Source organism: Pyricularia pennisetigena, chromosome 3, assembly GCF_004337985.1.
Source record: "Pyricularia pennisetigena strain Br36 chromosome 3, whole genome shotgun sequence".
Taxonomy (NCBI): Eukaryota; Fungi; Ascomycota; class Sordariomycetes; order Magnaporthales; family Pyriculariaceae; genus Pyricularia; species Pyricularia pennisetigena.
The window spans coordinates 4,136,064-4,156,408 of NC_043742.1; the positions used below are offsets into that span (position 1 = coordinate 4,136,064).

Here is a 20,345-nt window from a genome sequence, read left to right on the forward strand (position 1 = left end):
AAAAAAAAAAAAAAAAAAAAAAAAAAAAGTATACCTATCTGTTTAAAAGGACTCTTTGGAGAAACATTGTATAAGATCAAAATAGAGGTGGGAACTGCAAAATATAGGCAATCATCCAGGCAGGATCGATGTATTATAAGACTACTGCTCGACATCAAATCGGTTGGCTTGATATAAGCTAGGTAGAAGTGTGTACTATACGAATTGCCCGGCTCCCCCTGCTTCCTCCTTTTGCCTTCTGATCCACAGATCAAGCCTTCGTTCAAGCATGCACACCGCCTTGGCAAGTCTACTTGGGGCAAGTCCTGATAGCTCAGCTGCGAATAAACCGTTAGTCTGCGTACTCGACTGTGGGTTCGAAAAGTCTATGAACATACCAGCTTTGTTGTAGAATGCCCTAGCAGTTGGCGGGAGATCGTCAACGTTGCGCCAGACCCAGTGTTTGGTCCCGAAACCCGTCGTCACATTATCTCCATTCGCAGGATCCTCGGGAAACTGCAAAGTCATTCTGCTATGAATTTCTAGCAACTTACCGTCTACAGCCGTCTCATCGGCATTTACAGGTCTGGTTTCTCTTTGTTGCTCCTGAAGAGGAAAAAGACCGGCAAATCGCCCTAGCTGGCTGGATCTTTGCGGGTCGATCTTAACCTGCTGAAACCAAGCAAGATAATCATCTGCTTTAGCTTGACTTAATGTCCATGCATCTTCAGAGGTCAGCATCTCAATGTCCTTTCGAGAAAGCGACTCTTTTGGCGCCACTTCAAACTGCTCCCTCCATCGTTGCCAGTCAATCTTTAGCAAAGGTACTGGGAAGCTAGTTTCGCTAGTGCCTCGACGAACGTCATCAAACGGACAGATCAACTTGGTGACCATGACAATGCATGATATCAAGAAGACATCGGGGTGGTCGAGTAGTTGCACTCTTCGTTGTCCGAGCGGAAAAGTAAAGTCCACGTTAAGGAAGTCGACCATCTCTTGGGTAAAGGTATATATCTCGGCTGTGACAACGGCGGGTTAGGCCTCTTGTCCCGCATACTCATCCATTTCGCTAGAAATCCAAACTTACGTGGCAGTGCCAGTTCTTTAATGTATCGTAGCGTAAGCAGCTGTCTGTTCAGAGGCGGGAACGTCATCTTGTAGAATTTATGAAAGGACAAAACCAGCCCGAGAACCGCTGCGTGGATCTCTCCGCCCGAAAAGGGTGTAGATCGGGCCGTAAGTGCCTTTTGATATTGTCCAGGTAGACGAGCCCTCATCTCACAAGGAACCTCATGGATCTACGAAAGCCAGTTAGTCGTGTAGGAGGAGGACAACAGCCAAGATCAAAACCACGTTGACTAAACCCACCGCATCGAGATATATGATCTGATTGTTCTTGCCCCAGCTGAACAAGTCTCCGACCCTGACAGGCAACCGCATCAATAGACAGCCCAGGTAACAAAGCCCTAGTGTATCAACCAGCCTGGGGAGGGACCTCTTGACGCCGATCTCCGAAGTCCAGCTCCTCGCCCTTGAGCTGCCTCTCGTCCCAGTGCCCGACCGGTCCGTCCGCCCGGCCTCCGACTCCCCGCCGCTGCTGAACATCTTCATCTCGCTGCCGTCGGTCTCGCTCCTCTCTCCACCCGACTGGGCGTCCTCGTCCCGCTCCGCCTCGGAAACGGTCTTGAGCCCCTCAATGTTGCGCGTTCTCAGCACCCAGAGGTCCCGCACCACCGTCTCCAGCTCGGATGGCAGACCCCGGTCGTGCATGAGCCAAAACAGCTGCTTGCGGAGAACGAGCTGCAGGCACTGGAGGTACAGCTCGCGCGACGCGTTGCCCGAGAGCATGCGCGAGGTCTTTTCGCGGACCTCCTTCTCCTTGCGCGCCACTGCGCCTGTCTGCCCGAACCCATCCTCGTCTTCAAAGTCATGCTCCACGAAGCCCTAGGGAAAATGTGGTACCGACAGAGGTTGGTCGGGTCAACATCAGTTGAGGATTTATGCCGAGCGTATCCATCCTGATGAGCAGTGAATTTGGGAATCACCATACCTCTATCTCATGTCCGCGATCGCAATATCGGCGACCATCTTCGGAATACCATCTTTTGGACGGGCACTGCTCGCATGTCTGGCCCTTGGTGAATCTGTGATAACTGCGCCGTCCCGACATTGTTTCTTACCAGTTGCAAGATGCGGTGCATCAACAGATTGGTGGTCAAATTTGTTGTCAGTGGCGAACAAGATGGAGAGATCCTGCAGTCGACTCAACACAAAGACAGGAATACCTATCTAGGTAGGTGGGTCGAAGGCTACCACAGTCCGTCACGATAGTGTTCTAATTACTAGACTTGACTAGACTACTGCTAAACCTAGAGATGGAATTTTTTACATTCGGTTAGATCCAGTTTTTTGCCGCTTGTCCACAAGGTTTTTTTTTTTTTTTTTTTTTTTTTTTTTTTTTTTTTTTTTTTTTTTTTTCCCAAAATTTATTCAAGATTACACACATCCAAATCTATGCACGAAATAACGCATGCAATGGCTAGTCCCGCCAACTTATCTTCCAAGTTCTTCAAAGAATTTTTTATTTTTTATTTTATTTGAGCCAGGGGCTGAGCCTGTTGAACTGACGAGGACCTATATTACCCATGTATGCGTCGGGCAGATCACAATGGACAACACAAGGGACGCAATCGTGAACTTGTGCGTAACATGTCCCGTCGCAAGTGATTTCTTTTCCTTTATCGTCGCTTCGTATAATGACAAAGAACACGCCAGTGTCGTAGTAAATTTCCTTCCCATTGAAACCAGCTCCAGCAACCCAGTTGAGTCGCTCAAAGTTTGAGCTGGGCGGCGTGGCCACTCGAAAATATCATGACAGGGAATCCACGGATGCGCCGCTCGATTACTTGGCCGCGGTAGGAACCTCCTCACCCATAGCCTTGGTAACGACGACAACTGCGCAGATATGCTATCAGTGTCTGAATCACACGGGTGAGATGCGCTAGGTTGGATAAATAACTTACAGACTTCCTTGTTCTCGTCCTGCTGCTTGAGTTCATAAAGGCGACGAATCTCCTTGGCAACCTCCTCGGCCTTGTCAGATCCCTCAGGGAGCTTGATGTCCTCCCTCATCTCTCCGTTCGTGTCCATGAGATGGAGGAAGCCGTCGCCCTCAATGTCGATCTATGCAAGGCACGAGTTCATCAGTTAGTAAGCCCAACAATACCATCCCTAGATTCCCACACGCATCTGTTTCTTACAAGCTCAAAGGTCTCGTTGGTGACGTTGGGAACGTCCATGTTGTGGGTGGACGGAGAGAGATCTTCCAGCTTCTTGTTGGTGAAGATGTCTATTGCGACTAAGTGGACCTTGGCGTGGCCGTGCTTGCCGGTCTTCGAGGTCGACATGTCGACGATCTTGCAGGGACGGCCCTTGATGACGACGTGACCACCCTTCCTCAGTGCAGAACACTGCATGGGGTAGGTGGTCGACGCGCCGGCGTCGGTCGACTCGAAGGTGTGCTCATGCTGAAGATTCGAGATAAAGAAACAGTCAGTCACTCTGTCATAAAAAAGGCGATGCGCCTCCACCAGTCCTTCGAATGCAGAACATGAGAACCACGAAGCCCTAGAGCCCGCCCATGTTGTCCCAGGTGAGCTCGAACGCAGTGTCGCACACATTGAGAGCAGACAGTGTCGTGGTGTTGTGCCCCAGTCACCTCGGATCAAGTAGAGCCGCGCACAACAGAACAAGCAAATCACCGAGCGACGAGAGGGGCGGCACCAAAACCATGGCCGTTTCTACTAACCTGCTCGTCAGACATCTTGAAAATTCGTCTAGGTAATGCTTCGTCGAGAGAGTGAGAAAGACGAAGGGCGAAATGCAAACAGCTGCGACGACGAGACGAGACGCCTGGATGATAGAAAGGATGAGGAAAATGTGGAAATAGTCGGGGGAGGAAGTTTGAGAAATCAAGAAGGGTTTTAAGCAAAATTTGGAAAATTACTAGGAGGGAGGCAAAAGACAGAAGCGGGCGGGGAGGGGTCGAGCGACTCCTTTCGGGTGCGTTGCGTGCCAAAAAGCAGTGGGGAAGATGTGGGGTCGAGGGGTTACCAATCTGATGGAGATCTTTGGCTGCGGCGATTGGTTGTCTGCGATTCACTCAAGGGCGCTGTGAACAATTGACTACTGGCCTGTAAGGATGCAGCAGTAGAGAACAATTGACGGATGGCATTGAAATTAACTGAGCCGTTCAATTGTCTGTTAGCAGTTTTCTCTAGGTTGTGTTGTCTTTCGTAGCTGCAGGTTTTGGGAGAGCTTCCCCAGCTCCCGTGCCGCCGTCCAAACCTGGGAAAGTGCTCGCAGCACAGACTGGTAAATGTCAGCGAATATCAGCTTGACCGAGCGAAACTTCCGCTTTCCATCAAGGCACCTGTAATCTAATACTCCTCATACGAAAGATATGAGCACAAACTTAGAATGTCAATACTATCTTTATGGACAGCAGGTCTCAGTTAACGGATTTCAGAACCTACATGCATGCGCGCCTTCGCAATGTCAATTTCCCCCAAGTGCCTAGGCATGCCCCACCATTTTTTTAATATAAATTTACGCGACGCGCCTGCAGAGAAAGTTATTACTTTCTTGCCGTACCACCCTTGGAGTCTCCTGACAATATTGATTGTGCTAACGCTCTTTCCGCAGGACTTCTAATCAATTACCCTGTCAGTTGTATAATAAAAGCCAAAGCCTCTTTGAATTCCTACTTGGGTAGAAACCTAGGGTTCCTAACTTTCTTCCGAGTCATTTCTAGTTCTGAGAGTGAAAAAAAAAAAAAAAAAAAAACGCCCGAAAAAAGCTTTAATTAGGCCCTGGTATAAGTCATGTAATTAGATAGGTACTTTGTCTTGAATCTCCATGGTCCCCTTTGGTTATCTGAATCAATCGTAGCGCCACGTTGGGGCTTTGAGGTCAGTGACAAAGCTGAGGAGCCTGTCCCACCACAGGAATCTCAAAGGTAGATAATCACAGCAGAAATTGCCCTTATTCTCTTGTTATCAAACATCGAATTCGCAACTGAAAACCAATGGGCCATAAACGAGCTCTTTTCTTTGTACAAGGTCTTTGGAGCACCAAGGTAGCGTAGTCGCTAGGGTACTTGCTTTCAGTTGAACTACCGTTTTCCCACTTAGGGAGTACGCTTTACAGGGTTCCTCGATCTAACTGATCCACTCCGCCTACTGGGACAAGCCAGCCAATGGAAGGACCCTGCTCTGGTAGGCATTCTAACTACCACACATACGTAGCCGAACAACAACGACAGTAAGAACACAATCACGCTAGAAGTCAATGAACCGGCTCTACAAGCTTTATAGTGATACGCCAAACATTACGGGAGAAAGCGGCCTCAAAAACTGTCGCGTTTGGAGCTTTAACAGTTCTTGAAGGACTTAGCCTCATAGCAAACCCCATGAGGCGTGCGCTGCGCTTCCTGGGGTTATGATCGCCATTTAAAGATCCTAAACCTTCGCCGCACACTTGGCCTGGCCGCCCGACATGTGGCTAGACAGACTTGCCGCTCAGTCCTTCCCAGGGCCTTCATCGTCCCAATCGACCAGTCGCGCGGCCTCCCCCCTGCCACGACGCACCTCTAGCATCCGCGGACCTTACACAACATCCTCGCGCTCAGCACGCAGCTCATCCCTATCGCTGGCCTCGAGCAACTCGAGCACATCGCTACTCGCCTCCGCCCGAAAAACAAACGGCTCTGCACTGAAGCAGACTACAACCGTGGACGATGGAAAGCACGCGGCGGAAGTGCTGCAGAAGCTCTTGGGGGATGGCTTGACCCTGGAGGAAAAGCTTCCCAGTCCTGTGACAGAAGAGGACTTGGAACTGGACTTTGACTTTGGTGGCCGTTCGCTCCGTGAGCTGGTTAGCGAACAAGCACAAACAGCAGATGACGACTTATACAGACCACAAACCATTGAAGAGTGTGCGTTGACCAGATTCTCATGTCGCCCCTTTCGTTCTGTGCTAAAAGACTTAGCTTGCAGATGAAAGAGATAAAACCAAGTTCGAAGAACTCTCCAAGTCAATACGCGCCTGCGACGATGTTCTAAGTTCCGTCGAAACGAACCTTACAAGCTTTCGAAACGATCTTGCCAACGTTTCTGCCGACATCGAAAGCTTGCAGGCCAGATCTACGGCCCTCAATGTCAGGCTTGACAACCGCAAGGCTGTCGAGAAAGGGCTGGCCCCAATAGTCGAGGAAGTTAGCGTGTCGCCAGTCATTGTTGCCAAGATATCGGAAGGGCACATCGACGAAGAATGGGTCCAGGCACTCAAACAGGTGGAAAAGCGAGCACTCGCGCACAAGAACAGTGCAAATCAAGGGAAAAGCAAAGCACTCGCAGACCTAGGACCACTACTTGAAAGATTGGTACTCAAGGTATGCCTAAGTCGCGTCTACTATCCGTGTGCTCGTTCGACGCGAGAGAAACCTCCGATTTCTGACAACTTTCCCTGCAGGCCATCGAGCGAATAAGAGACTTCCTGGTCGCTCAAATCAAAGCTTTGAGGTCTCCCAACATCAATGCTCAAATCATCCAACAGCACAACTTTCTCAGATTCAAAGAATTGTTTGCCTTTTTACACAAGCACCATGCTATCCTGGCAGAGGAGATATGTCAGGCATACAAAAACACCATGAAGTGGTACTACCTGACACAGTTTACGCGATATCAAAAGGCTCTTGAAAAGCTTAAGCTTCATGTCCTCGACAAAAACGATGTTTTGGGGCATGATGATTCATCCAGGAAAACAACAGTTCTTTCCAGTGCCAAGATTTCAGGTCCACCACATGACGCTTTTAACCTCGGTAGACGGCTTGATATTTTGAAGACGGGTAATCAACAAGCCTTGTCGTCATATCTGGCAGAAGAAGATCAGACAGCACATTATCTCGAGGTCCCCTTCAGAAATTTCAACCTGGCACTTGTGGACAATGCTTCGGCGGAGTATACGTTTCTAACACAGTTCTTCACGCCGGCAATCCCAGTGTCTTCGATATCACGACATTTTAGCGAAATCTTCGAGTCGACATTTGCCGTGGGCCGAACACTTTCCAAGTCATTGATTGAAAATTCATACGATTGCCTGGGGCTGCTCATCTGCATCAGGTTGAATCAGCGACTGGCCTTCGAGTTGCAAAGGCGGCGTATTCCCGCTGCTGATGGTTACATCAACGGAACATCCATGCTTCTCTGGCCACGGCTGCAGATGGTTATGAGCCACCACTGCGATTCGGTCCGGACGCTCACCAGCGCCCTGCCCACTCGGCAACCAGCCGCTTCAGCCGTTGCGCAACAGTCGGCAGCGCCTCATGTTGTCACGCAGCGCTTTGGCCAGCTTCTCCACGGACTATTGGTTCTGAGCGCCGATTCCGGCGACGACGAGCCGCTCTTGGCAAGTATTGGGCGACTGCGTTCGGAGACGGAGGCTTTCTTGACCAAGTTTAGCCAGGCATGGTTTGGCAAAGATAAGAGGAAACGAGAACGATTCTTGTACAATAACTACTCGTTGATCTCGACCATCATCGGTGATTCTGAAGGAAAGCTTGCTGATGAGCAAAAGGAGCACTTTGTAAACCTGAAGAAGGCATTCCAGGAGGGCGCGTAATTCTTGGTGTAGCTAAGCAGTAGACATGGGAAATGAAGCTTAATTGGCTGCTGCCGCCGCCACGGTCTGGTTTCAAGACTTCGTGGTGAATGTCTCGCAAATATGGGAAAGCCATGCCAGTAACATGACACAAGCAATCAGTCCCTGAGCCATCGATTTGACAAGGAAGCAATATACACAAGCGGCCCTGGTGAACGCCGCAACCAAAACGCCAAGACCCCGAAAGCAACAGCGAACCCAATGGTCCTTGCGGGCTTCCTGTAAGCCCAAAGTACGGCCAGTGCTTTCTCACGCTTCTCTTCCCACTCGAGCTCCCGGACCTGGCGCTCAAAGAACTGCCTTCCCTGATCCAGCGTCTGCTTTGCACACGCCGCTGAGTCGCGCGCCGTCTTGAGCACGCTGTTGGGCGAGATGCCGTGCCTCCAGTTCGGCAACGTCTCTGGAGGGTGGTCCTCGGCCAGCGCCACGGCGCGCGCGAGCAGGTCGTCAAGATCCAGGGGCTGCGGCAGTTTTGAGAGGATCGAGTGCAGCATCTCTGGCTCGTCGGGCGGCGTGTCGAAAAGCTCCTCTCTCCGGCTCATGACTATCGCCGCGAAGACGTACACGCTGAACACGGGCTCCCTCGCTAACAGTGCGTCGAATAGCCTGGCGATTTCTCCCAGCGTTTGCACGTCGTGGGCGTACATGGTCAAGGTCCCGGACAGGGCGAAGAAAGGCTCGGTCTGGGAGAGGTGGTGACATAAAGACGGGTCGGCAGCGCGAAGAATGTCGGGCAAAAGGCGGAGTTGCGCGATTGCAGGTGCAAGATTTGGGAGCATAAAGTCCCGGATTCGCAGGACTGAGAGACGTGCGACAATTGCGGCTCGTTGAGAAGGGGAAAGAACAAGGAGAAAGACTTGACATATATCATGATAGCCCTGAAAGTAACAGAGATACGGATTACTGCGGAGAACCTCGACAATTAACGCGGATAGTGCTGCCTTTTGGTGCTCCATGTCGTTTGGATCTTCAACTATAAATGTAAAAAGAAACCCAGGAGTGATGGTCAGTAAAGCTCAAAAAGACCCGTGATGAGAATTTCTGGGCGTAGTATCAACGTACTGTTGGGGTAATATATAAAAGCCCTGTTTACGTCAAGTTGAACCTGGTCTTCGTCTCGGTGCCGAGGCATTTCTTTCCACAAGCCATCATCGACCGGAGAGGAAGATGCATTCTTGTCCACCAAGACATCATCGCTTTCGGGCTCTAGACCAAGCAAAACCGGCCCTTCGTGGATAACGTGAGTAGAAATTCCCCACTATACTCAGTATACAAGCAGTACTGGCCAGACTTACATGCCTGTCGCCTCAAGCGATCCGACAAAAACCCACCCTTGGATACTGCCAGTTCTTTGAGTCGGTTGATCTTGCGCAGCTTGCATGCCTCGGAGATGGAATCTGCCTTTTCCTTGTCCTGCTCGAGGATTTGTTCATCATCTCCGTTGATGGGCAGTCGAATGTTACTGCTCCTGCTTGAAATCGACCTCCTTGATTTGACTGACGATGCACACGATCCGGAAGCTCTCAGGGCAGCCCCCGACGGCCTGGGCCCATCCTCCATTTCTGGCCGAAAACAAAGACCAACGGGAAAACCTGCGCGATTATCACCAACCAGGCAGGGTTACTTTTATGAGGTGTAAGATCCTGGAGTGATTGTTCCCACAACAGATTGCTTGATCCTTGTAGAGTCGGGAAAGCAACTTTGGGATGACACCCACTTCACCATTTATTGTGTGATGAAAAATCAAGTTGATACCTGCAACGATTGGTGGGTATGAGGATGCACGGAGAGATGTTGGAGGTTGCCGGGGCACGTCCCAATTTCGAAAGATGTACGTAGTAAACTCGGGGTACCAACCAAGATTAGGTGTTATCTGTTGGTTGAGATACTGATTACCAGTTGATACAACAGGAACTGGCTCAAGTTGAGAGATTGATAAACTGAGTGAAATCCGGGGGGGTTTTTTTTTTGTGGGAGTTTGTTAAACTATATTCAATCTTGATTATTGAATCAACTGAAAAAGGCGCTGGATTAACGTGAAAACGAAACAAAGAAAATAAAAAACCAGACAAGCAAGTTTCCAAACCAAGCTGAGAACGCGAACGATGTACGTGGATGCATTGGGACAAGCGCGCCGAGCCGCGCTGTGGCCATCCAGGCTCGCCAGGTACGTACTGTAGGTACTCTAAGTGGGTGTTGCTACAGTGCAAATAAACATATCTACTGTTCAAGGCCCGGCTGGGAGCGACCAGGCAGGGGGTCAGGTTTGGTTTGTGACCTGTCAGAAAAGGAACTTTTCGAGTCCTATCTGGATCTACTTTGCAGTAGCTTCGCAAGCCTCGTTGTCAGTTTTGGTGGATGGGCAAGTACGATATGCAGGTCAGAATTAGATTCAAAATCGAGTCTTGTTCCGCCCAGAATTTGCTACTTGGGAGTCAATAGCCATCCTGCCGCGGTTTCCTGTTCGAGTGTGAAGGCTTCCCAAGACTAAGTAGCTTTCGAATTGAATTTGCTTCATGTTGACGCATGCGAATTCTGACTCCTCCCACTCCCCTTACTGCAGCATACATACATAATACAGATGCCATTATGCATCCAGGGCTTGCAGGCACGTCATCAGGCGGGTTCCAACTGCAACGAAGGAGTACATTACATACCATAAAACATTGGTCGATTCTCACAACACAAGGTCGATAGCAAGTGTCCTCGCTTAAGTACCTACATCGAGGCTAATAGGTTCTATTACGGTTGTTTGGGGGATGAGTGTTCCGCTCCCTATGGCATGGCCTCCTCTTAAGCAGGCAGGTATATGCAGCTCGGCCATCGGCGGCACTGATGGGCCCCACCATTCCGGGCACAATGTATCCTCCACTGGCGGGCCGCGCAAAGGGGTTGCGCCTTCCCTGGTGGGGTTTTGCGAGTGCGTTTCTATTCTGTAGGACCAGAACCTAGTCTAGTGCCCGCATGGAAAAACAAAAAGGTACAAAATACCTGCCATACCTTACAATACAGTCTGGACAGCTTCTTTTTAGGAATGGAAAGGTCAACTCGTGAAAAATCCCGCTGCCGACCAAAGAATCAAACCCAACTTGACAACTTCAGGCTTCCCGCTAGCTCGAGTCCCTCAGATCCCACCTGGCTGCCTGCCTGCCTCGACATTGCGCCACAGTGCCCTACTGTATGCCGGCCGACCTGTACGCCAGTGCACAGTATCCTGCCTGCATCTACTCAACCAGAGTCGCCATCAATCTAGGAAGACAACAATCCGGGCGTAGTTTGCAGCAGCCACATAGTGTGCCATCCTGGTAAGCCCACCGTTGACCCGCATCCCGAATGCCCGACTAAGTCGGTTGGGCGAATAGAGCCAAAAGCCACCTTTATTAAGGTAATCATCGGTGTGCCGACTACCTGGTGGCTAACCGTGATCTTCTCGAGGAATAGCATAACTTCTTGATTCACAGACAACTACACTAGACCTTCTTGCATCCTGGACACAAAAAAAGCTTTTGTTCTGGAAACCATTCCGAACCAGTGGCCCATGGTTCCCAACATTTAGCCACTCGCTCTCTTTTCCTGATTGAAAGACATTTCGCTTTGGAAATCGTGAGAATGCAAGCCTGTCGCAGAACTTCATGACAAGCGTCATTCTGCCCCCAGGAAAAAAAAGAAAAAAAAGAAAAGCACAGACGCTCAATAGTCCAGCCCTACTTGGTTTCTGAGTGGCTCTCGCTCGAGGGTTGTTGCTCCTGTCACACCAAAATTGGAGTTCCCAACCTGTCTTGAGCAGGACAGCGGGAAACCGTCTTTCGCAGGGACACGCCGGCTATCTGTGGCAGACTTGGAGGCACGAACCCCAGACCGACAGCGCCCGTGCCAACTCCCCGGATATAGTTCCTCGGCGCGTCCCGCCGGGTCCACTCCCGGCCGAGACAACCCTGTCCTGTTTTAAACCTATTCAACCAGGAGTATCTACTCTCAGCATGTCTTTCCAGACGAACGTCCTTCAAGACGGACAATGGGTTACACAGACCGTTGATCTGAACGCCGTTCTCAGAGCCTCAAATTCCAAGGCTGTGGACAAGGCGCCCAGGATTCCTGTAGCCAAGCCTCCTAGATGCGGCATCTTCACCAAGACAGTGGTCGAATCCCCAGTGGTCAGACATGTCCTACCTTGCCGTCTACGATGCGCTGATCGAGCCGATGTTGCTTTTGTCGGGGTATGTTCTTTTTTCACTGAAGAACCGTTCCAGTTCCTTGACCCACCCACTTGTGTCGCCGACGGACGACAATGCATACAATAACAGCTTGCGGAGCAGAGTACCGAAGTAGTTTTTGTTTACTCTTCTCATACTTCAAGGAAAGGTCAGTCGTCTAACGTAGATGCATGCAACTTAGGACTACTTTGTCGAGATCCGCGAGTACCGCATGGAAGATGGTCAACTCCATGATGTGATTCGCAGGGACGACTTCGATGAGCGCATCAGAAAAGCAGTCGTCATTGGCGATCTCCCTGACAGTCTTGGGCTTCCAGCAAACAAAAAGGCAGCCGAGGAGGATATAGATATGCTCAACCCAAGATCTCAATCATCTCGAACCGACAGTCGAAAAGAGTTGCTGGCACCTCAGATGCTCCTAGTACTCCTGGAGAACTGTAAATGCATTTTCATGGTGCTTCGCACAAATCCAGATGGCAGCTCTGAGTTCGTCACATCAGAGTGCAGCATCCCTGCAGAAGTCTCCAACTCGTCCTTTGGTCAGCAGCTGGCCGTGGATCCCAGCTCGCGCTATATCGCTTTGAGTTCTTCAGACTCTACCTTTACAGTCTGCGAACTTGAGTCAAGGCAGGTTCTCGAAAGTCGTTATCGGAACAAGGTTGACCTCAACCCAATCAAAAACTTCCGGCCCCGAGCCTACAACGGAGTTTTGCAAATGATGGAGTTTCTTTTCCCCAAAAAGGGCAACGAGGGCGAAGTCATTCTTCTGATGTTCATTGTCAGAGGTGGTCACACCCGAATGGTGTTATATGACTGGGAAGCGGGCGAACATCTTCTCGGTGCTCTTTCTCAGGAGGCCAATGGCCACCGTTTGTCTACGCAGCATCAACTACCGCTTTTTCTCATCCCCCTCAGGGTTGGCACATCGTTCATTGCCGTCTACAGAGATACATTCTGCATTGTCAAGGATGCTCAGCTGGCTCCCCCTGAGTTCAGCGAGCTGATTGTCGATTCAAAACCCCCCTCGGAATATTATACCGGCAACGCAACACCGTTGTGGGCCTCTTGGGCTCGACCTTTCCGCCTGTCGCAATACGGTTCTGATTGCGTATATATTGCTAGAGAAGACGGCTATGTCGAAATGCTCTTCGTCAACGACGATGTCGACGTGGAGGCGTCTTCAGTGGGTCGTATGCGATGCAGTGTCTCAACTGCCTTTGGAGTACTGTTTGATGACACCCCTAGTGACATTCTCGTGGCAGCTGGAGATGCAGGGCCCGGTGTTGTCTGGAAGGCAAGTTGGTTTTTCCAATTTGTGAACAATGGGGGTGACCGGATGGCGCTAACATTTTCTTTTACTATTGGAAACTAGGTTACGGCGAGAGCGGCCCCAGAATATCTTATGCACATCCCTAACTGGGCCCCTGCCCTTGATATGGTCTCTACACATGGTTTCCACACCGTCCCTGGAGTCGATAGACGTGGAAGATGTGTGGGCGGCACGAGGACAATTGGATTTCAACAAAATCCTGATCGATTGTTCGCAACCTCGGGGAAAGCCGCGAGTGGCGCCGTTATAGAGTATCGACATGGCTTTCAAGCTGATATCGGAGTTCAGCTTGACTGCGACCCCACGACCACCAAGGCTTGGCTGCTGCCCGCTGCTGCGACGGCCTCAGGGTCCGGTCATTATTTGATTCTGACAACCCCGGACCGGTCAACCTTACTGCACCTTTCCGATGACCTGTCCGAGCTCAGCTGCCCTGAAGAGGATATTGGGTTTGATCTCCTTTCACAAACCTATGTTGTTCATCCTATATACAAGCGTGCTATCTTACAAGTCACCGAAACTCATTTAGCTTGTGTGGCTACACCACCTGAAAGGCATCAATGGCCTTCCAATCAAGTTGAGCAAAATACTCTGCAGCACGATGAAGATCTCATTCAAGAACCCCTGTCCAATGTGCGAGTGCGACTTCAGGATCTGTTCACTCACAGTACACCTGGAGACGAGATAGTGTTTACACACGCAGCTGCGTTGGACGAATTTGTTTTGCTCTCAGCGACGACAAACCATAGCACACATATTCACCTGTGCCGTATTGAGCCCAACCTGTCACCAGCGGTTGTTAGAAGCTTCCCGGTTCAAGGGGAGGTAACGTGCTTGGCCTCTGGCACGTTTCGTGGTGTCAGGCATGTTTTTGCCGGTCTATGGCTTGACAATGTGCCAAGCTTGGCACGCCTGTCGCTCGACGGGCTGGATGCAGGCAGACTTGAAATTATACCTATCGCTCCAGGTACGATATGCATGCCCTCCTGTCCTGAAATTTTCCCCCTTCTTACAGCGTGTTTCCGAGGGCAGATCCGGCTAGTTCTCTCCCGCCTCCCAGCTTTGACTCAGGCAGTATACCGCATACCACCATCGGCGGATACGTTAGCATCTCTACTGCCGAGATAGATGAATATTCTGTCCTAGTTCTTGGTACCCGCGAAGGTTCAGTTGTTACTATGGCCTCGCGTGGGGAAGAATCAGTCGTTTGTACCGAAAAGTTCGGCTTAACTCCTGTCACCACGAGTGACTTCAGATTCGGCAACAGGAGGGATATGGTCGCTGTCTGCTGCGACTCGAAACTGTGGATTCTTACCGGCTTTGACAGCAAAAGGACGAAAACTTTCAAAGAGAAGTATCGCGTTTGGCCAGTCGACAGGCAAGAGATGAAGCCGACCGAAGGCCCAAAACCAATGCCAGCCCCTTGCACTATTCCCATTATATCGGCCACTACCTTTGACGTAGCACGCACCCCTCAACATCTCCCGTTAATGCTTACAACGGGTAGCCAGATCATCCTCGCCGAGGTAATCTTGAAACCCCGGCAAGTACCGTGGACGATACCTTTGGGTGTGACACCAACCACTGCCATATACTCCCGCGTATTGAATTGTCTCGTGGTTGGAGTGGTTGACGAAGCAAGCAAAACTACGCTAAAGTTCCTGGACTTGGAGACTGGGGAGGACGTTGCTTACCCGTACAAACAAGACGACGAGTCATCTCAGTATGTTGCCGGACTTGGGATTAAGGGAGATACCATATTGAGCCTCTCAGAATGGATCTATCAGAAATCCAAGCATAAATTTGCATTCATCCTGGTTGGCTCGCGATCTGCCGGTATACAAGTGATAACAGCAACCAACATGGCAGACGGCAGGACAGGGGGCAAGAGGATGATCAAGTACTACACCCGGTTCAAGCGAAGGGCTACAGAGCCTGTGCACTGCATTATTGGTCACCAGGATGGCATCATATACTGCCAGGGCTCTACGTTGAAATGGGAAATCCTTGACAACGTCCAGAAGAAGCTTGTACTTTGGAGGACTTTTGATCTTCGATCTCCCGCCAAGGCCTTGTCGGTTTGGGATGGTGGCAGGGCTGAGAACGAACAAGATCAAGCGTCCGGCAGCAAACACGACGGTGCCAAGCTATCGACCAGAAGTGGAAAGACAGGTAAAGGAAAGCAAAAGGCAGCCGACGGTGACTTGTCGGAGCCGGAAGAAGCGAGCAAAGAAACGGACGAGGCCGCTGCACAGAGCCTGGAGCGTAGGCTGGCAAGTCATATCGTCGTGACAACGATGCACCACTCGCTCATCGTCCTCTCCCACCGAGAGGAAAAGGCCACGGAGATGACAGATTCACATTCGGATCCCTTCGGGCGTCAAGGCCTGCATTCGATCGGGCAGGGGAACATGGAAGGCAGCTCCATATACCTCACGACAGATATGACGCGCTCCCTGACAGGGCTGTGGGTGCCGTGGAGACAGCCGGGCTGCAACTGCGAGGTCTTGTTCGAAGCAGAGCTGCCCTCCTCGGTGAGGAAGATGGTTGCAGCGCGCACCAGGCCCGGCTGGGCTGCGGCGCAGCGGGCGGCCGGCTATGGAATCATCAAGTGCGACGGGATAGAGACGCTGGGTATATCGGTTGACGGCCGCCTACAGCACTTTCAGATGATCGGCATCGAGGCTTGGGGCGTCTTGAGGCTGGTGGTCAACCTGGCCATGGGCACCCCTGAGATCTGCCCCTTCATCTGGCGCCATGCGGAGGGCTGGCAGGAGGAGCCCGAGCCCGTGGATGATGGCGGACTCATGCTGCAGATCGACGGTAACATAGTGCAGCGGGTGCTGGACAAAAGGGCGTTGGAAAGGCTTTTCAGAAACGAAGCGCATTTTGCGAGCCTCGTTCAGAAACTCAGGGATCTGGATACGGCCGAGGCGGAAAATGGCGGCATCTGGCGCATGGCTGGCCTTTTGCCACCGCCGGATGATGCCGTCATGGAGCACAAGGAGGTCTTTTTTGAGCTGGTATATGCCATCATGGAGTATTACCTTTCGCCCGTGATTTGACGAGGCAGGAAAAGGCTAATTTATGGATTCACGTTGGCTGCACTCTCTTTTACCATTCAATTGTCAGTTATGATCCAATGCTAGACCAATCCTAGTCTGCCGTCGTCTCGAGTAGTCCCTGTGCACAAAGAACATCATCTTCGCAATTGCATCGTTGTGACACCAACCAGCATCTGAAACCTCGGCGTGCCAGTGCCAGTAAGTATAAAATGACGGAGGCGGGCATATATTAGGCAAATTAATGTACTTGAAACTCTCTCTTGACATTTCCATACCTAACATTATAAGAGTGACAGAGGTGAGTACATGCAACGGTCACCATAAACGTCCAGCGTCGTTTTCCCGAATTCAAAGTGTAGGCTAATTACAAGTTTATACTCCAGATCAATGCGTTAGCTTTTCAAGTGGGCAATCATAGCCAGTTATTAGGGTATCATTATCATTTGATGGGGTTGAGTCACTGCAATCGTATTCTCGTCACCATGTTGATTCATATATAGAATACGGCACCTAGAATGGCAGCAAAGGCAGCTGCAAAAGAACCTGCGTTGACAGCAGCACCACGACCGGGTATTCCCGTCTCTGACTGTGTCTGCGTGGCGGTGGGGTCGCGGCTAGGCGAGACAGAAGATGTGGTCGCTCCAGACACGATGGTAGATGTTGGCCCAGGAGTAGAGGAGCTGGTAATGGAGGTCTCTGTCTGGATTGTAAATCGAACGGAGGAATCGCCATCAGAGGTGGTACTCGATGGGGAAGCTCCACTTATATCAGCTACCGACGTCTGAGTCTGGATCGAGAAGATGTCTGTCTGTTGGCCAGTGGCTCCCGGTGAAATGGCGCTGACCGAATTTGAGGAGGGTAGTTCCACGGCATCAGAAGCTTCTTGAGAAGCTGCCTTTGGCGAGAAGCCAGAAGAGCGTGCTGTATCAGCCGCCTTGTTACAGGAGAGGTCGTATAGCTGATTTCCACTTGAGTCGAGGATGCCAAAAGACGGATTCGGGGTGTTGGGGGCGGCATCCTGTAAAGTGTACCAATATACGTTCATGCTGCCAACAGTAGCGCAGCCGACCTGTTGCCAGTACGTCCTGGCGTTCTCGATGCTAGGTACGGCACTACCGCTCGTCTTTCCACTGACAGGGAAGCCAGTCTCGGTAATCCATACGGCTTTGCCGGCGGCAACATTCCTTGTCTGCTGGAGTGAGCTGTCGAAGAGCGCATTGTTCTTGTCGATGGAGTTGCCTTGAGGGGCGGTTGTCTCGAAATAAGGATACCCATCAAATCCGAGCCAGTCAACAGCGTTGATGACGGCCTGATTTCTGCCCACATTGACCCACTCCGTCCAGGTGTCAACATGGCCAATCTGTACGTAGGATTGGTGTTAGTGAGCGTCAGTTACGTGTTTTGGGTAGGTGTCTACGTACTGGAACTCCGTCAAGAACAGTGCCTTTGATGACGGCGCGAGTCTGTGCGATATAATCGACGATAGTTCCGGGATCGGCACCGGGATTCTCATTGTTGGCTTGGCCAGTCGGAGAATTCCGATACAGGTCCTCGGAGCCTACAGAGATTCCCACTACAACTCCTTTGAGTTGGTCACCATAAGTGCTGATAGATCTCCTCAATGCCTCCAGCTCGTTTGAAAATGCTGCAGCACCAGCCGACGCCCATAGGCCTAGTAGCAGCGACGTTTTTGTCTCGATGGCTGCAGGGATTGCAGATATGGGATCATTGGCTGTGCCAGCTTGGATGTTGGTGTACAAGCGAGCACTTGTCTAGTCGAATGTCAGAAGATATGATACGACCTTGGCGAGAAGGATTATCAAGGAATAGGAAACTTTACAAAGACTTGTGGGGCTCCAGATAAGCTGGCAGCAGTCCTGAACTCATGTGCGAAATCTGCTTGCGTTTTGGGAGCACCAGTTGTGAATGTGTTGCCATAGTTGAATCCAGTGTGATATTGTTGGCCTGTTGCTAGTTGTGCCGTGGTCAAAGCCACCAAAATCGAAAGGAAAATCATACTCGAGGAAGATGACCCGGGCTACGTGTTGCGCTGCACAGTCGGTAGTCGGTAAGGCTTGGCAACATCCATGGGCCGTGGAAAAGATGAAATTGGATTTTTTGAGGCAGAGAAGGTCGGATGAAGATATCAAAGGTCAACCAACTAAGGTAGGGATGGAAGTATACATAATTTTCTAGACTGTAGGGCACGCTGAAGGGGGGCTGCCAGGGACTGTCAGACGACTTGGATAAAAAGCCGAAAATAACAATGTGACGATAGACAGGAACATAGAAGAAAGCGAGGATTGAAATGCCCGAAAGCTCGTATTCATCAACTTTATGCTCAATGGCTCCAATCAACGATGCGTCGACCACCTAGGAACGAGACGCCAAGAACGGCAAAAAAGGCAAGCTAAACCCCTCCCCTTCCATTTTCGTCAGAATTAACAGCATGGAATGGAAGCCATGACGTTACCGTTCGTTGCCAATGCCTGAAAGGCTGCATGCAAGGGATGCCCATCCTGGACTAAAGCGGCAGGTGCCGCCGGCCGGAGGACTTGCAACCTGCTTTGCTGCCCTGCTGCCCATTGAAGTCAAGGACAATCATCAACCAACGGATCAACCCTTGTTGCCATCAATAACCCCCACCTTCTCATGGCTTTGCGATAGAGCTAGCTAGGGACCATGCAAGCCATGCTTTTGGCGAAACAATGCCAATGATACAGAGTTCGATCCGTCCACAAATGATGAAAGACACTAAGGCTTTGTTAATCGCAAATACAGCGCGCAAAGGGGAGCGGAACATCCGATCGCTCTTTAGAATGATAGACAGACAATTCTTGGTAGATGGCAGACTAACTGTATTTGGCATTTGCACAATGTTATCCCGATACGCTCCGGTAGAGCGGGGAGCGGATGAACATATTCTCTGTGTTTCCTTTTGAGATGAAACTATCTGGGTTTAGCTTGACTTTACAATGAGGGGTTCGAGATATCAGTGGATATCAACAGAGGCATGCTGCACTGGGAACCCCACTATAGTTGCACATCAAGTGTCGTTGTTGATGGCTGGCATGGCAACGAGCGAGCAAAACATGTTTCATGAGCCATGAGCAGTCCACTTGCGAGCGATCAAGAACCACTTTCACATTCCTATAAACCCAACCTGCCTAGGTAAGTATGCATCAATGAAGATCGGAGCCTCAGTTGGGCAATCAACGTGTATTGCAGAATCGCAGGTGACATGTGTCTTTAGCAGATAGGCACCGACATGTCTTTGTCTTGGATGCAAAGCACCCAGGGTTCCATCGGTGGCCCTTGCCTCACCTATACCATCTATCTACCGGTGTCTGTTAAAGTCGCTGCCGTTATCAGGTCAGATCAATGACTCGATGCGTACCACGTACTTTTTTTGCTTTTCTCCTTTTCCCAAAGAAATCTCTTTTAGTCGGATTCACATTTCAAACACAAACCTGCCAACATCACTTGGTCTTAGAGACAACCAAGCCAAGACGCTCATTTCATTCGAATAGCATTGACTGCATACAGCGGCCAGGCATCTGAAGAAGCCCGTACCAGGCAGCGGAAGTCGTGATTGTGAATCATCCCGAGGGTATGACGTCCAACATGCAAACAAGGCTAGCTGAATGGCTTTGGTGAGCTTTGACAAGCTTGTGAGAGCCTTCCGGATGTGAAAACAAGGATTTTTTTTTTTTTTTAGGCGACATCTTGTCGGCAATGCGCTCTCTAGCCATGACTGATTACACTACATCAATACCAACAGCCGTTAGGCCACGTGCACCGTCAGTACAGTTAGCAACCGAGAGCAACATTCTTTGCTCACTCTACCGCTCTGGCTCTATGCTATCATGGTTGGCCAAAAGGCCATCCTGGATTATTTTCGACGATATTTCTCAAGCTCTGTTCTTTCCTATCGAGAATGGAAAATGCTAGGCATAGAGTACGCAAAGACTGGAATTCTAAAAGGTTCACAACTACAGTAAAATCGATCTGTTATAATATCTTTTAACAACAGCTTGC

At 50.4% G+C, this 20,345-nt stretch overlaps 7 protein-coding genes across 7 annotated transcripts; 2 read left to right on the plus strand and 5 right to left on the minus strand.

Moving 5' to 3' along the window:
- Positions 1 to 195: 195 nt before the first annotated feature.
- On the minus strand, positions 196 to 2,149 carry PpBr36_02843 (uncharacterized protein; the record flags this gene model as incomplete). Its single annotated transcript, XM_029890020.1, has 4 exons — positions 196 to 998; positions 1,067 to 1,277; positions 1,348 to 1,923; positions 2,030 to 2,149. 4 exons carry the CDS (start codon positions 2,147 to 2,149, stop codon positions 196 to 198), a joined length of 1,710 nt encoding a protein of 569 aa, XP_029752771.1.
- Positions 2,150 to 2,881: 732 nt separating this feature from the next.
- Positions 2,882 to 3,802, minus strand: PpBr36_02844 (uncharacterized protein; the record flags this gene model as incomplete). The annotated part of the gene is made up of 4 exons (XM_029890021.1): positions 2,882 to 2,934; positions 3,003 to 3,162; positions 3,240 to 3,506; positions 3,788 to 3,802. 4 exons carry the CDS (start codon positions 3,800 to 3,802, stop codon positions 2,882 to 2,884), a joined length of 495 nt encoding a protein of 164 aa, XP_029752764.1.
- A 1,733-nt stretch (positions 3,803 to 5,535) lies between these two features.
- On the plus strand, positions 5,536 to 7,659 carry PpBr36_02845 (uncharacterized protein; the record flags this gene model as incomplete). The annotated part of the gene is made up of 3 exons (XM_029890022.1): positions 5,536 to 5,974; positions 6,036 to 6,430; positions 6,511 to 7,659. 3 exons carry the CDS (start codon positions 5,536 to 5,538, stop codon positions 7,657 to 7,659), a joined length of 1,983 nt encoding a protein of 660 aa, XP_029752765.1.
- Positions 7,660 to 7,796: 137 nt separating this feature from the next.
- On the minus strand, positions 7,797 to 9,258 carry PpBr36_02846 (uncharacterized protein; the record flags this gene model as incomplete). Its single annotated transcript, XM_029890023.1, has 3 exons — positions 7,797 to 8,671; positions 8,761 to 8,925; positions 8,994 to 9,258. The coding sequence occupies 3 exons, from the start codon at positions 9,256 to 9,258 to the stop codon at positions 7,797 to 7,799; spliced, it is 1,305 nt and encodes a 434-aa protein (XP_029752766.1).
- A 1,169-nt stretch (positions 9,259 to 10,427) lies between these two features.
- PpBr36_02847 (uncharacterized protein) lies at positions 10,428 to 10,547 on the minus strand (the record flags this gene model as incomplete). Its single annotated transcript, XM_029890024.1, has 1 exon — positions 10,428 to 10,547. The coding sequence occupies one exon, from the start codon at positions 10,545 to 10,547 to the stop codon at positions 10,428 to 10,430; it is 120 nt and encodes a 39-aa protein (XP_029752767.1).
- Positions 10,548 to 11,678: 1,131 nt separating this feature from the next.
- Positions 11,679 to 16,307, plus strand: PpBr36_02848 (uncharacterized protein; the record flags this gene model as incomplete). Its single annotated transcript, XM_029890025.1, has 4 exons — positions 11,679 to 11,915; positions 12,094 to 13,210; positions 13,285 to 14,209; positions 14,275 to 16,307. Exons 2-4 carry the CDS (start codon positions 13,046 to 13,048, stop codon positions 16,305 to 16,307), a joined length of 3,123 nt encoding a protein of 1,040 aa, XP_029752762.1. The 5' UTR covers positions 11,679 to 11,915; positions 12,094 to 13,045.
- Positions 16,308 to 16,797: 490 nt separating this feature from the next.
- PpBr36_02849 (uncharacterized protein) lies at positions 16,798 to 18,345 on the minus strand (the record flags this gene model as incomplete). Its single annotated transcript, XM_029890026.1, has 3 exons — positions 16,798 to 17,667; positions 17,729 to 18,079; positions 18,148 to 18,345. Coding segments are annotated over 3 exons (1,419 nt in total), but the record flags the coding sequence as incomplete, so codon positions are not given.
- Positions 18,346 to 20,345: the final 2,000 nt, after the last annotated feature.